The sequence below is a fragment of the Pleurodeles waltl genome, chromosome 2_2 (genome assembly GCF_031143425.1).
Source record: "Pleurodeles waltl isolate 20211129_DDA chromosome 2_2, aPleWal1.hap1.20221129, whole genome shotgun sequence".
Classification (NCBI taxonomy): domain Eukaryota; kingdom Metazoa; phylum Chordata; class Amphibia; order Caudata; family Salamandridae; genus Pleurodeles; species Pleurodeles waltl.
The window spans coordinates 678,271,231-678,288,202 of record NC_090439.1 but is presented as its reverse complement, the minus strand read 5'-3'; the positions used below and the strand labels follow the sequence as shown (position 1 = coordinate 678,288,202).

Genomic DNA, 16,972 nt, shown 5'->3' with positions numbered 1-16,972 from the left:
CATATTAGATTCTTTCTCCGGAGGAGTGAAGGGAAATTAATTAGGATTCACTTTAGTGATCGAGGCCTGTACAGTAAGGCTCTCTGGAGTGGGGGTGTTTGGTGAGAAAATCTGGTCCTGGCCACTTGCCCATTCACAGATGGGTGAGAACATGATTTCAACTAAGAATTCAGAGTATTTGTGGAGGCAATATTAAACAGAATTCAGGGCTCAGATGTTCAGCAGATTTTCTGTTAGAACATTTGCTTTAATCTCAAAGAAGAGTAGCTGTAACTCTAGTGCCTTAATTGTCTTCTAAGCTACCAATGCTAATGACGCACTTTCCACTGCTGTGGCCCATGTGATAAGTCCAGGTGAGCTTGGTCTCAGAAGAGGTGTCAAGCCCACTGGCTTACTGCAAATCAAGGAATAAAGCACCATCAGTGAAATTAGTGGGGTGAACAGGCCATCCCCCTACCCATCATATTACATAGCTAGGTACCCCCTCCTGTGGCACAGGGGCATAGTCATAACCAAAGAGATGATGGTGCCTCTACTGATAGCTGTAGAGGGACAGCCAAGTTGCATGAAAACTGGTTGACGTTTTGTAATTATGTAGGTCAACATAGGTCAAGCTCAAACCAACGTCAGTTTAAGGTCCAACATAAGGACCATGGGACTAAGGTAAAGACTGTTCTGGAGTCAGTACAGGCCCAGTAACAGGTGCCTATGGAACGAGCAGCGATTGGGGTGGATCTGCTGGTGGAAAACTACTAGAGGCGTCTGTGGTTCTGTAAAGCCTAAAGGCATGCCAGAGGGAACCAGAAGCACATTGAATATTTGCAACAGAGCCTCTCAAGGCCTCAAACTGCTGTGGGGTTGACGATGGAGAGAGAAACTTGGTGCGTGGGAATGAGTTGAGGAATCAGCTCAGTTTCCGGCGCCTTCATCAGAAGCAAAATACAAATAAAGAGAAACCAACGAGTAAGAACTTGCAAAGAGTAGGCAAGTGATCTATAAATACCATTATAAATCAACATTGAAACTTAAAACTGGGTGCTTGACCATGGAAGCTTCCATACTAATATAATTTACTTGAGTTCTGATTAGGGGTAAAATTCTTAGTAAATGGCTGATGTATTCTGGGAAATGTTCCTGGTGAGGCAGAAGGAAGTCACGTTCCATCTTCTGTGGTCTGTGTGTAATCTGCAGGTGTATGATTAACAAGGACAGTAGTGTATGCCCACAAGGACCAGGGTAAACCTATATTAAAACAATGGTTCCATGGGACTCATTCACACTTGGAAGCCTTGTGTATACCTCAAATGTAGCTAATTTTTGGATGCGTCTATCACCTATTGGGAACCAAAATGAATGTACAAAAAACACAGACAAGTTTTGTTTCAATTCGAAATGCATTAGGTCAATATGCAATAAAAGTGTGAAATGAGCGATCATGCTGCAGATGACGCAGTGCTCCAATAGGGATTCTATTTACAACAAACATAAGACAAAACACTACACTTCCCAATGGTTGATTACATTGTTTGCAACAGGGTACGGTGGACTAGTACTAAATCCCTTTTTGTTATTTGTGCAAGTCAACCAAAAAGGAGGGTTTGCCGATGTTTCAGCTCCGTCTGATTGATAGGGTCTCTTCAGGACATGCAGGTTGCATGGTCCAATTTCCCAGGATGGCCTCACATTTTGAAACTACATAGGCCAATTAAATTAGACGTATTTAAGGTAGCAATAGTAACATGGGCAGTCACACCACTAAAAAACTGTACTAGCAACAGCTAGAGCAGGAAAAGGTTATTATAGGGGATGGTTTTGAGCTACAGTTTGCTATTTTTGTTGTTGTTTAACAATGAAATGTTTCAAATCTGCAGCAGAAAACCAAGGACTAGATTAGGAATAGCAAGTTTCAAGGATGCGATTTTGGCCAGCTGCACCCGAGAAAACTTATTTAAAGTGTTTGGAAACTCCAGCCGTTGCAGCCATTTTCTTAGGTGTAGAGCTTCACAAAACAGCCGTTTGCCTGCCTGTTGTTACCAATTAATTAAAATATAATTTAAATGTCCTTTAACTTCACCCAGTGGAATATGTGTCGCTCACCTCATGTTACTGTATATATGGTGCATATATGGATTACTTTAATAGCAATGCTTGACGGACTATTTTACATTTCAAATGTACAGCGAATCATCACACATTTAATTCTTCATCATGTCTAGTACACACAGTATACAGAAAGCAATCCTTTGTTTTGTTTTTCATTGCAGTGTTTTTTATGCTTTAGTCAACACTGGAAACATAATCCAGACTAGTAGATTTGCCATATGCTTATTAGGACTACAGCCTCGAATAGAAAAACAAAGTGGAAATAAAACGTTAACCAGCACAATTTCTTTACTCCGTAGTAGATAAGTATTCTTGGAAAAAGCTAAAGAGAGAAGTTGCTTCACGCTGCCTTTAGGACAAAATATATTTCAAAATGATAACTATATAAAACTATCTTTTTGAAACACAAGCCAAACTGCAATGCCATATCTTTTCCTTTTCTTGATGTAACCCACATTGGTCAAAGTTAACAGCCCAGACGGATAACCCGTAGAGTAACCAAAAGCGATGTAAAGTGAGATACCACCAGCTAACACGATCAAGGCGAAATATAGACTCAAGAAATGTGAAATAAATAACTCTGCCTGGTTTATTTTCATGAAGTGAGGTTTGACTGCCTACTCATCCGATAAGTGTCAACTTCTAGGAGTATATTCCTAACTCAATGCTGCAGGCTTGCTTTATAAGTGGGAAGAGTTGCAGTCGTCCGTTCTAGTTAATTTTAAGATTCTGGTTTCATAATAAAAATGAGGTTACCTCATTACTAGGACAGAGTGTGGTTACATTTGGAAGCTATACATTTCCTAAAAACGGTCTGCGCTTAAAAACTGATTTCAGGATTTTGAGAAAAAGTCTGAAGTCAGACATATTTTGCTGCAAATACGAAAAACTCCGTTCAATGTTGTATTACTTGGTTTTCTTTTCACTGGATTATGGGCACAAAGTTTCCTCAATAGCTACGAGTGCAGTTTGACAAAACCATTGCAGTCAAGTGATGTCTACCGATAGGTCTATAATAAACAATCCTACTGGCCAATGCCCATGATGAAGCTAGAGAGAATGAACTACTGAAATATCAATATCTCACTGTGGGAACCCAAAAGCGCCACACAGCGTATGTTTTTGAAAAACAAAATTCCAAGTTTTTTTGATCAAACTTAAGTGATTTAACGCTACCAACTGGAAAACAGAAAAGTCAACTTAGTAGAGCCGAAGAACCATTTTGGACCACAAAACAATCTGCCAATAAAAAAATGCATAATATCTAGGAAAACGCATTACCTATATTTTGCCTGTTAAACCAAATGTTAAAAAAATAAAAACCTCACTGTCTAAACGTGGCCATGAAGCCTTAGCGGCATAAAATCAATCAAATACTCTGGCCCAGAATTTGGAATTTTTCTTTTGGATTGAGGGGGTCAAAAATCCCATTTTCTAGTTGCTAATGTCGTAAAAAAACAAATGCTGAAAACAGACTGTGGAGATTTAAACTTTGAGAACAGGCCTTTGTAGAAGGCAAATCTTAGTTTCTCAGGGACTTCAAAGATAAGCTAAAGCAGAGACATACTAAGTCTTAATGTATGTTTTTTTTTTAATTGGATTGCTACAACAGTCTACATGAACTTAGGTTCAGATCCCAACAAGCTAATTTCTCCAAATCGAGACATGAATGGCAAATGTTTAAGTGAGGACGTGTAACATTATCAAAATGAAAGAAGCTCTCAGGGCTTGTAACTGTAGGTGTAAGTGCCAGCCTACAGAAACCACAAATCTATGTTCGCAACTGCTACACAGTGAAAATGAAAATACTGCTATTCGATTTTCTAAATTCCATCTCTTGTAACCTGACAATTATATCCTTAATAACCCCCCACCCTGCTCCAGCTGTACACTTCAGTGGCAAGAGCGACAGCCAGCTTTAAGAGAAAGGGGAAGAGACCAAGAAGGGCAAATAAAGACAGTGTGTAATGTACAATCATAGAAGGTGCATGAGAAAGGAAAGAGGATAGGGAGACAGAAGGGAGCGAGGAGGTACAATGTGAGGCAAGCATAAAAAAAAGAGAGGCACGTCAACACAGAATCTGTGAGTAATTCAACTACTGATCTTTTAAAGGATGTATTGAGGTGATATATTTTAGTGTGTGTAAAAAGACAATTCAGATTTACTCAACATTAAAAAACATGTGCCATGCCACATTCTGTTGGTATAGACACTCACCCTGTCTTTTTAGCTGTTTTGGGTTTTGGTGTGGTAGTTTTTGCCTTCTTTTCCTTCGGTTCTTTGGGGGCTTTGGGCGTTTTAGGAGCCTTGGGTTCCTTAGGCTCCTTTTTTACCTTCGGTGCTTTAGGTTCTTTTGGCTTCTTGGGCTCCTTCGGCTCTTTAGGTGGTTTGGGCTCCTTCGGCTCTTTTTTTGCCTTGGGCTCTTTTTTCTTTTTCTTCTTTTTCCCTTCTTGAGGAAAATCCATCAAAAAATCTGGGTGATCAAATCCTTCCTCATAAAAACCTTTCATTGCATCTCCCTCAGTAATATGATTGTTTTTCTTTTTCTTTTTCTTCTGCTGCGGTTGAATCCGCTCCATTGATGGCAGATAATCTTCACTGTTCATCAGAGGAGTGGTCGACCCGAGACGAGTCATATCTGGTATAGATTTCTCGTGAAAGGGATCCGATGGTGAATGCTGAAAAGAGAAAAAGACTGTCTTTTTACATTCCACAACCACTAAATATATAAATGCATTTAACATAAGCAATATAACTGCAATCAATGGCCTCGTGAGTGGCAAGGATTTAATAGTCTACTTGCTTTGTTTATACTACCCGTCAGTCTTGAACTGAGAGAAGGGAGAGTGGGGTAAAAAGATGACCAGCACAGCGGGGGTAGAACTGATAGTGAAGTGACTGTGTGTAATGTGATTGCATTGTATATAGTACGATTGTGTGGTCACGTAGCATCCCAAGTGCTCTCAAATTATCATATTTTTAGTATCTTTCCTAATGACGGATTGCCTGGAGCTCAGCAAAAACGGGGAGTGATCACGTTCTCTAAGACAGTAGGAAAAACATGAGCATCAAATATATTCTTTGCTTTTCTTTATGGAACATGATTTCCAACCAACCAAATCTTTATTCAGCAGCAGCCATAAAAGCAACTAAAAATATATAAAAGTACATAAACGCAATAAAATACCACCCAGTTGAACAATTCATGAAATAAAATTCATTCAGATACTATCTAAAAGCTACAGATCAAGGACTAAAATACAATAGTTAATAAAAAAAATAAAAATAAAAAAAGACATTCAGGGGTCCGAAGCTAGAAATGGGAGTGAGTAAACAGGCACAAACCTTTCAACATTATATTTTTCAGCCTGAGCCTCCACATGAACATCAGAAACCGTGAAACAGCGAATACAATAAACTGCCCTGAATCGCTTCTTAGAATATCTAAAATATCTAATAAAGTATCTAATATCTAAAATCTCTAAGGCCCAAGATGCGACATACGGAAGGGTCCACTTACTTTTGAAACCAAGCTAGATTGAACAGAAGGATACAACATGTTCAGCAGTTTACTCCACCTGGCAGCACAAGGGACAGGACACATTTAATTCACTGGGGTCACTCCTCCCATTAGCTGTCACAGAGCGAAGTGGCAATGTCCCCATACGAAAGTTAATATAAAGCGACTTGGCAAAAAGGGGCTCGATCTCGTCAAAGAAGCTTTCCAAGCTATAATTATCTTTATATTCTAGAAAAGAGGCTGTAAGGGTACCTGCCTTGGCAGGATTTAAAGTTAAACCATCTAAGTAGCACCAGTAGACACTTTAGCATAGCTTTCGACAACCCAATAGCTTCTATGGGAGCTGACCAAAGGTTCTCATACCCAATCTGGAGGAGTTATGGCTCGAAGAACCATAGCCAGGTGATCTTAGAGGCCCACGACATTCCATTGGGTCCTTCGATTATGCAAAATCTCAGGAACCACCTACACTCTCCGCCAGTATAATAAAGGTTTGAGACCCACTACATCAACGATAGATCCGAGGCTGTAGCCCATCCGTAAGGGTACAAGTGGGATACTGACAAAGAGGTTATTAAGGTTACACATGAAACGATTTTCTACTATCTCCAAGGATCTAACCTCATTGTCGCCCCCCAAAGCGCTTGGCATTATACATTTCGAGAGCTGGTGATCCACCTGTGTTGCAACCTCACTATAGCCCCTGCAAGTTGCTCTAGTTTGAACCTACACTTAACATGGGGAGACCAATCAAAATCGTCAGTTAGCGTCATCCCAAGATAATTAAACACATGGACTCTCCCCAGTAGTACACCATTGAGAGTCGGACTGGGAAGATTCATTGGGCGAGGATTAAATACAATATAATTGGTTTTGGCGAGGTTGATCTCCAGGCCCCTCTGTTTGCAGAAAGACCCAAACTGATACAGAAACTTCTTGTTCCCCATTGGTGATTTTGATATCAGCAGCATATCATCCGCAAACAGAAGGGATGGAACCTTCACCCCAGCAAGACTCAGGGCATACTTTTCTCACTTCTCTAGCTGGAGCACCAGGTCATCAATATAGAGAAGAAAGTGTTGGGGTCAACACTCACCCATGCAGCACGCAGCAGGATGGGAGAAGTCAGTTCACCCTGAGACCCGCATCTAGCTTGGGCAAAATTATTAGTTTGCAACCTATTAACACGCAAGAGATGATAGGACCCCCATTTCTGCACAATCCACAGGCAAACCTTGACAAGGTCAAAAGCAGACTGATGGGCCACGAATATCAAAGTCTAACTCCCCCAGGGTAACATGCCTCCAGTAAAGCAGTTCAAAGCGGACTACCTGGTCGACGGTTCCAATACCATCCCTGAAGCCGGCTTGCAGCATGGTCAGCACACCAGCTTCAACTATCCACTCACACCATCTGTCCAAAATAATCAGACTAAAAAACTTTTGTGAACTATCAGAGACCTTTTGAAAATGGGGTGGATCTTAGCCAAGGAGGTGGCATGGGGGCACCATTCATTATAACATTAAAAAACAGGGAGAAGTAGGGGCACCAAACATCCCTTTGAGCCTGGAGGTCTCCATGAACCTCGTAGCATCTTTCAGCACTCCTGTGGAATCAACCAGAGAGCTCCATTTAGGTCTGTGACGATTGTTACTAGGAACTAAATTTCTATCTAATGCTTCTGTAGAAAAATTCAAGAAAGTGGTGCAAAATGACCCCAGCGTTCAAACCAGGGCATTGTGGTCAGTATCGTGATAGAGAGAGAGACACATCGATCATAATTAGCTAGAGGCTAATATTCAACAGGATGTAATTAAAGAGACTCGAGCAATGTGGATGGTTAAACATGGGTCCCCTCTCTTTACCACAGTTGGATCTCCCCTTATAAACGTGGAGAGCAATGCTGAGTGTAAAGTCATTTATCTTCAACACTAGGAACCTCAGTGGAAGTGCCCAGAGGCTCAAATTTGCAATTAAAATCACCTGCAACAATTTTAAAATAATAAGCTGGAAAAACGGCTGTTTGTGAACCAACCAATTCTATAACATGCAGCTCTGCTCCCTTGTCCCCAGGCCTTCAATAAACATATATAAGATATGTATGTCAGACTAACACTGCACATCTGGACAGTACCTATCTAACTCTTTGGCAACACAAAGCATAGTGATTTTCATCCAGACTGAAACCCTCACAGATGGTCTGCCCTTCCCTGAAAAGATTGCAGCCTGAGAGGAGTTAACAAAACCTGAACAAAACTGTAGGGAAAGAGACAAAGTTTCCTGGAACAGACAGATGTCAAATGTGTCAATGAACTGGCTACACTTGTGCAGAAAAGCTTGGACACTATTCCAGAAAGATTCCAAGAGACTATCTCAGAGAGGGGAGTTGAAAAGGATGAGAGATCACTGGAATGGGCAGACTATAAGAGATGTGTGGAGCAACCCAGTGGTGGTGGTGGGACATACTAAGGGAATAGACACCTCCCTCTCCTCCTCTGACTTTTTGTCAAGAGAGTTGCTGCCATCTGTGGGTAAGGTGGAGCATTAATGCTGCCATCTGTGGGTAAGGTGGAGCATTAATCTACACTGCCCAGGCTAAAAAGGAGGGAGGAATCTATTGGAGGTAGTAACAGAAAACCCATTTAGAGCATCAGCCATGGCTGGCATAGACCCCAGCCCCACCTGCTGCCTGGGTTGCAAGTGTTTGTAGGAGCCCAGGGGAACACTATCAACAGCGGATCTCATCAAGTGAACCCTGGCACCACACTTAACTAGGTGACAAGCCCACCCTAGGATGTTACAGTTAACCACACAATCCTAGGTAATGTTTTTGGGCAGGGGACCAACCCACCTTACCCTGCTGACAAAGAAAATGTCAGACATATTCAGAGATTCTTAAGGCCATAACTCAGGTTAGCCAATGAAACTGTTTAAGCTGCACTGTTGAACCCTCCCTGGGGCATTTTGTAGGCGGTACTCCAGTCTGAATGGCAAAATGGCTGAAGTTGGGTGGGGGGGAGAATTCAGACAGGAATGGGGGGAGGTGGGGGGGTTGGGCCTGAGAATTGCACCCAGTTATATGCAGCCTATTCATAGCTTTGTGACCATCCTGCTGTCCCTGGGAGCCTCCCTTGTATCCCGTGTCAGTCTTTGAGGGACATGGGGCAACTGGAGCAAGTAGGGGTGAGAGCTGGCCAACATTAAAAGGTACCCCTAGGTAGGGCAGGAGCGTTTATCACTTCGTGCAGCGCTGGTGGTCTGGGGCAAGGCAACTCTGAGTGAATGAGCAGGGGTCTGTTGAGCTAGCAGTTTATTCCCAGATGAGATCAACAGATTGATGTATCTTTTAAGGAACAAATCTTATCAACTAAGGGTGAGAAACAGGCATTCAGAGATTTTAATTTGTCCAAAATACAGTCCCAGTCAATAGTAGGAGGCACACAGATCCCTTTGTTGGCCTCAGATTTCCACCAGGCTGCAACAGAGAATGTCCTACAGGATCAATATGTCCGACAGTGCGCCTGTGACTTGTCAGAACTGTGGGACGGGCCCTTTGCTTGGTTTTCTGCTTCCTTTTTTGCTCGCTGTCGCTAAGGTTTATGACATCAGAGTTACATGCCAGAGAAGTAGCAAGCGCAAGTATATCCTGCAAAATAGCGACAGCAAACAACTGGACACAATTACCAGATGGAACTTTCCAAGTTGAACCAGGATGCGGCCCCACTGGACTCCTAGAAGGCCTACTAGGGCCTGCCCCCAAGTCCAAAGGGAGGCGACTCTCTGCAAGGTCTATTTTTACGGTGATAACACCAACTTCACATATCAAGAAGAAATCAAGATTTGTGCATCCAAAAGGCTTAGGGGTGGTGTTATCTCTGGCCCGGTAACTTGTTTGCCCATGGTTTTCCCCTCCCCCAGGTGCTCCAATAAAGAAAAAAAAAAAAAAGCGCCAAGTTCACCAAATCCATTCCAGGTGCGGATGGGCCTGCTGTTCGTCAGGGCTTTGCCCCGGCACTCCCCTTGTGGTGGGACTGCAGTGTGCACACTCCTACAATCTCCCTTGCAACGCAGCTGGTGGCTGATTGCAACAGGTGCAAGATTATCCCTGTTATAGTAAAATCTGTGAGAGAATGCAGGGTTTTGAAGTTGGCTCTATGGGCAACTGGAAGCAAGTGCAAAGTCAACAGGGTAATCAAGATGTGTTTTCTTGGGTCTAAGTGTCGGAGCATGGCTGCTGTATATGACATTTTGTAGTTTTCATACAAATTAGGCAACAAGACATAGGAACATAGGAGGGTAAGTATGAGCAATCTAGGTGCCAGAGTAGAATGGAAATTACAGTGTGATTTGATGATATAGGCTTTGAAGAATTCGCAGTCCATCACTATGCCAAAACGTGCCACTGCATAAGGGGGTGGAGGGGTCCACATTGGTGGGAAAGGTACAGGGGCTAACATAGTCGTACGTGAAGATGCTCCTTTTGTCAAGGTGGAGCTCAAGAAAAATTATTGGGCATCCAGAGGAGGCTCTCATGCAGGCAGTAAAGAAGGAGTTTTGTGTTGAACCCTGAGGATGGATGGATGGTGTGTGTGTGTATATATGTATTTATATATATACATATACACACATACATACACACATATATATATATATATATATATATATATATATATACACACACACACACACACACACACACACACACATACATATACACACTGAACATTTCTACAAAATGTGGGCTTTCAACTATTGGGGGATAGATTGACAGACATTTTTTGTGGGAGCAGGAATTTATTTTTACTACATTTGGAATGGTCGCAAATGATTGCCTTGGGGACATTTTCTATGATAATAGCACAATTTATTGGTGTGTTCACTGTGGAGAAAATTAAGGCTCTGGAATTTTACTAAAATATGAGTCTAATCCAGGTATGCATGTTTTCGTCATCTCCAAAAAAGGTATACCCTGACCTTTGGTCCACTCACTGAAATGTTAAGATTTAGCCCTGCAAGGAGAAGACAGATAGAATTTGTCTCTCCAAACCCCTGATACTCGAATACAAGCACCACAGAAAACCGAGATTAATTAATCATGTGACCAACAAATCCAGATTTCATAAGTACCATACAACTCATTTTATTAGACTTTCAATAAAAGGTATAGTAGTTTGCTTAAAAGATGCAGCATCAGTGAGACTTAGCAGGCCAGAAAAGCACTATGTTCAGGCACAGTCTTAAATGAGTAAGTGTAAGTGCTCAGTCTTTTTCTGAAGACCTACCTTGCTGTATGAATTCTCAAACAGAGCAAAATAACTTCAGCGACTTTCAATAGCCGGTGGCTTAAATAGAAAATTCCATCAGCTTTCTACTTAACACAAAAAGGTAAAAATATGTGCACAATATAGGATCATACCAAATACGCAGAAAAAGAACCACGCTGCGAATTGTCCTGCTAGGGAATGTTTGGTCAGGCACCCCATTATACTCATTCCAGGTACTCAAGTCCACTTATGCCCTCTCACAAACAGTTTCCTAAATACCTCCTAATACGACATGCTCTACAACCACTACAAACACCCATGTGCACGTGCATAACACTTCTTGAATTTAGTCCTCTGGAGGCCAAAATCCTGATGGGAATACCATTAAAAGCCGGTATTTCTCAGACCTTTGAATGAATTATATTCAGAAAGGTTTTGTATAACTTGATTAAAGTATACTGAGAGATAGCAGAAATGGAGAATGGACCACAAGGTAGTTATGTGGAATCCAATAAAGAGGATGATGAAACTATTAGGAATTAGTGCTGAAAAATCCGGGGAAGATATAACTATATACAGGCTTGTCGATGGAAGAAAGGTTTTATAGGTGCAGGCATAAGCTGTAAACAGCATACTGGCACAGCTAGGTCAAGTCTATCCAAGATGGAGGCATCTGAGGCGGAAAAGACAATAGATGCGTATCATAGGCGTAACACTGTATTCATATAGAGCTAGGCCAGCCCATTCTAAGATGGCGGCGACTTAGGCGGAAAAGTAATAAGAGTGGGGGTATTGCGATGCTTACATAGGCCTATAATTTTTGTTAAGACAAACACATAAGCTCTTCCCATAAAGAAAAAGGGACGGAGTTGTAGGTTGAAAGTGTAAAACACTGCACTGGCATATAGTGAGGTCAGCCCATTATAAGATGGCGGCACCGTAGGCTGTAATGAAAATAGACGCCAGTTGATATTGCGCGGTCTATAGAGTAATCAATATGGTGGATGGTGTTTGAGGAGAGATTTGAGACAAGAGACGCCCTCGAACAGGTGAGCATGGCAAGTGGCTTATGGGAATTTTAGAAATATGATTTGAAAGTCCTATTTTAAAGGGGATTTTAATTTTTGCAGACGGGGAGAAGTGAGATCCATATGTGATTGACTACATGCGCAATATATAATAAATAAGAAACGGAGCCGCAAATGTTGAAACGCGGGGTCCATATCTAAACGACTCCGCGCAATATATACAAAATAAAAACCAGTCTCGTAATAGTACATAAGCGGGATTGGACTCATGACACGGAAGGGGGACCAAGCAGGTGAGCATGGTATCAATGTTTGGGAGTTTAGATACATAATAAGACCCGATATGTTGGGTTTTAAAGGGGACTTTTATTTTCCTATAGTCGGGGTAAAGTGAAGCTCCGAGATTGATCGCGCATTAGATATCCAATTGAAATACGGAGGCACAAAAGTGAAAAAAGGAGACAGGATTCATTTTATAGAAGGGAGACCGAAGAGGTGAGCACATCTCAGGGAGTGATCAAGAAACGAAAAATATTAGATATTAAAAAAAAATACTCAAGATAATTTGCAGACTATGAATAATCACCAATGGGTAACTGCAGATTAAAATATGGGGTGATAGAATGTAGCCATTCCTTATTGAGGTATGGCACCAGGAGACCATAATTGGCAAAGAATGAATAAATGTTGTAATTATAGTGTTTTTAAAAAGTTGTGAGGCTGGTCCACAATACAGTTTATCAAGATATGTAGCTATGTTTTTTTTTTAACCCCCAGGGTGCCTTGCACGAGCTGGTCTCGTCCGACGGGAAGAGACCTAGTGCTGTATTTTGGCTAATTTCTTGGTCTCCTTCAAGAAAAACCACAAATTCTGGGAAAGTCTGGAATCCCTAGGTTGTTGGGGGAAAAAAGGACGCAAATTTGGCGTGGGTAGCTTATGTGGATAAAGAGTTATGAGGGCCTAAGCGCGAACGGCCCCAACAGCCAAAAAATGGCTTGGCACCTGAGGGGGAGAAAGGCCTGGCAGCGAAGGGGTTAAATAAATAGTATATTATTTTAAAGAGATGTTCTAATGTGAAACGGACATCGTTTAGATAAAATAAGAAATTGTTGAATACAAGAAAAAGATATTAGAAGTGAAAAAATATAGGCATTGTTGAACCCCCAAAGTTGAACACTACGAAGTTGTAAAAATTTATTTTTATATCTCTGCAGTGAATTACGGGAAAGCGAGAATCTGTAGATTAATGAACGTGTCCTGAAGAAGGTGGGGTGAACCTACTGAAAAACATCGAAACGCTGTGTCAACATTTTTTTTTTTTTAAAGATTATACATGAGACAGTTCTTTCGGAGTATATATGTAATATATGTGAAATAGAGAATAATAAAATAAGCATTTACTTCATGTTGTGGGCTAACTAGGACATTTAATTTTAATAGGGTTTAACACGGCTTGTAATGAGTTGCTAGTCTTATTTGAACACAATTGTGTACCAGCAATACATCACAAAAATATTGGTTTTAAATAATTCTCAAATTTCCTGTGTGCAGAAAACTACTATACACACTGATGGGCTTGACATGGGCGTGGTTAAAAGCCCAAAAAGAGATTACACCAGGAACAGAGCACTTTGCGCTCAACCCTAAAAATGAGGAAGGCAGATAAGTACAAGATTACACGTTTAGTGTGTGTGAGTTTTTTTTTTTTTTTACATTGAATTTTTACTAATATAGTTACCATATTTTTCCATAACCAACGCAGTTCCTAAAAGTAGGAACATTAGATTGTTCATCTGAGTTGAAGCACTCTAATATAGCACTGCAACTTGAATAAAAGTAGATTGTTAAAGATGAGCTTCACATTTCTGTGAAAAACCAATACTCAAAATAAAAACATTTAATGCAGGTCATCTCATCTAATCAATATTGTTTTCAGATGTGTAACAATCTCTTTTGAAACAAGGCTTGGTTGAAGTCTATACTCAGAAAGGGTTAGGCTTAAATCCTAGTGACTGACCACATTTATCGTTTCTGGATTTCCGTATGTCGCTCAGTCACTTATGTTCCCAGTTAAATATACAACTTTGGAGCTGCTCCTCACTCTCAACGGTTTCACTCACTTTGAGCCTTTCAACAACACCCCCTTGAGAAAAAGTCTTGGCCATTGCAAAATTCTTTGCAATTTGAAAAGTAAGCATTATGAACTTGAGCCCAAAGCTCCTCTGTGGAAAGAATGAAAGACAGTTATCAATATGGAGCTCATCTGCAGGGCTCGCATAAGGCGCATCAGTGTTTACTCTGCTAATTTGAGCTTAATGAGTGGGCCGAACTAGAAAGAAGAAGCTAAATAACCCTAGGGGAGCACACATCTAAACATAACAGTGTCACAAACACTAGACTAATAGACTGCAGACCCATGAGGGATGAAAAAAGTTTTTCGCACAACAGTTAAAGGAGGTCTTTAGAAGAGATGGGCAGAAAAGTTCATACATGAGAAAGCACTTGTGCCCGAACCATCTCAAACTGTGTAATGCATGAGGAATCAATATGAACAGATTGAAGGATAAAGCTGAACACTGCTTGACAATGGGAACACAGAATAATTAGAAGTTCTGGTAAGGATGTATAGAAATAGATGATTATCTGAATGAAAATGTCACTTACCCAGTGTACATCTGTTCGTGGCATCAGTCGCAGTAGATTCGCATGTTCTGCAATAGCTCGCCATCTGGTGTTGGGCCGGAGTGTTACAAGTTGTTTTTCTTCGAAGAAGTCTTTCGAGTCACGGGACCGAGTGACTCCTCCTTTTGTCTCCATTGCGCATGGGCGTCGACTCCATCCTCGATTGTTTTTCCCCGCAGAGGGTGAGGTAGGAGTTGAATTGTAGTAATAGTGCCCATGCAATGGAGTGACTAAGTATGCACCTATTTAAGGTTGAGATGATACATATATAAATAATTGAAGGTAACTTCCAAACTGCTACAGGCTCCCGGGGAGGCGGGTGGGCACATGCGAATCTACTGCGACTGATGCCACGAACAGATGTACACTGGGTAAGTGACATTTTCAGTTCGATGGCATCTGTCGCTGTAGATACGCATGTTCTGCAATAGACTAGTAAGCAGTTATTTCCCCAAAAGCGGTGGATCAGCCTGTAGGAGTGGAAGTAGTCTGAAATAATGTCCTTAATACAGCTTGACCTACTGTGGCTTGTTGTGCGGATAACACGTCTACACAGTAGTGCTTGGTGAATGTGTGAGGCGTAGACCATGTGGCTGCCTTACATATTTCTTGCATTGGGATGTTTCCTAGAAAGGCCATGGTAGCACCTTTCTTTCTGGTTGAGTGTGCCCTTGGTGTAATGGGCAGCTGTCGTTTAGCTTTAAGGTAGCAGATTTGGATGCATTTAACTATCCATCTGGCTATACCTTGTTTTGAAATTGGGTTTCCTGCATGAGGTTTTTGAAATGCAATAAAGAGTTGTTTAGTCTTTCTGATGTTCTTTGTTCTGTCAATGTAATACATTAATGCTCTTTTGACATCTAATGTATGTAGTGCCCTTTCAGCTACGGTATCTGGCTGTGGAAAGAACACTGGAAGTTCCACTGTTTGATTTAGATGGAACGGTGAAATAACCTTTGGCAAAAATTTAGGATTGGTCCTTAGGACGACTTTATTTTTGTGTAGTTGTATAAAAGGTTCCTGTATAGTAAACGCCTGAATCTCGCTTACTCTTCTCAGGGAAGTAATGGCGATGAGAAATGCCACCTTCCAGGTTAGGAACTGTATGTCGCAGGAGTGCATGGGTTCAAAAGGTGGACCCATAAGTCTAGTTAGGACAACATTTAGGTTCCATGAAGGAACAGGTAGTGTTCTTGGTGGTATAATTCTCCTAAGGCCCTCCATGAATGCTTTAATGACTGGTATTTTATATAGGGAAGTTGAATAGGTAGTCTGCAGGTATGCAGATATTGCTGCAAGGTGAATCTTAATGGAAGAGAAAGCTAGGTTAGATTTTTGTAAGTGAAGCAAGTAACCCACTACATGTTCTGGAGTTGTGTGTAATGGTTGTATTTGATTAATATGGCAGTAGCAAACAAACCTCTTCCATTTACTTGCATAGCAGTGCCTGGTGGATGGCCTTCTTGCTTGTTTTATGACTTCCATACATTCTTGGGTAAGTTGTAAGTGCCCGAATTCTAGGATTTCAGGAGCCAGATTGCTAGATTCAGCGATGCTGGATCTGGGTGTCTGATATTTTGGTTGTGCTGTGTCAACAGATCTGGCCTGTTGGGCAATTTGATGCAGGGTACCACTGATAGGTCTAGCAGCGTTGTGTACCAGGGTTGCCTTGCCCAAGTTGGTGCTATCAATATGAGTTTGAGTTTGCTTTGACTGAGTTTGTTTACCAGGTAAGGAAGGAGAGGGAGAGGAGGAAAAGCGTAAGCAAATATCCCTGACCAGTTCATCCATAGGGCATTGCCTTGGGATTGTTTGTGTGGGTATCTGGATGCGAAGTTTTGGCATTTTGCATTCTCCCTTGTCGCAAACAAGTCTATCTGAGGTGTTCCCCAGAGTTTGAAATAAGTGTTCAGTATTTGGGGGTGAATTTCCCATTCGTGGACCTGTTGGTGATCTCGAGAGAGATTGTCTGCGAGTTGATTTTGTATCCCTGGTATAAACTGTGCAATTAGGCGAATTTGGTTGTGAATTGCCCAATGCCAAATTTTTTGTGCTAGCAGGCTTAACTGCGTGGAGTGCGTCCCTCCCTGCTTGTTTAGATAATACATTGTTGTCATGTTGTCTGTTTTGACGAGAATGTATTTGTGAACTATTATTGGTTGGAAAGCTTTTAGTGCTTGAAAAACTGCTAGAAGTTCTAGGTGATTGATATGCAGTTTTGTTTGATGTACGTTCCATTGTCCTTGTATGCTGTGTTGATTGAGGTGTGCTCCCCACCCTGTCATGGAAGCATCTGTTGTTATTACGTATTGTGGCACTGGGTCTTGGAAAGGCCGCCCCTTGTTTAAATTTATGTTGTTCCACCACAGAAGC

At 41.4% G+C, this 16,972-nt stretch overlaps 1 protein-coding gene across 4 annotated transcripts in view; it reads right to left on the bottom strand.

Moving 5' to 3' along the window:
* Positions 1-16,972, bottom strand: part of CHD7 (chromodomain helicase DNA binding protein 7) — a 552,230-nt gene that overhangs the window by 355,507 nt on the left and 179,751 nt on the right. For all 4 annotated transcript variants that reach the window (XM_069220233.1, XM_069220235.1, XM_069220234.1 and 1 more), the window contains one exon: positions 4,322-4,782. In XM_069220233.1, coding sequence (XP_069076334.1) covers positions 4,322-4,782 — 461 coding nt within the window. The remainder of the gene's footprint in view (positions 1-4,321; positions 4,783-16,972) is intronic.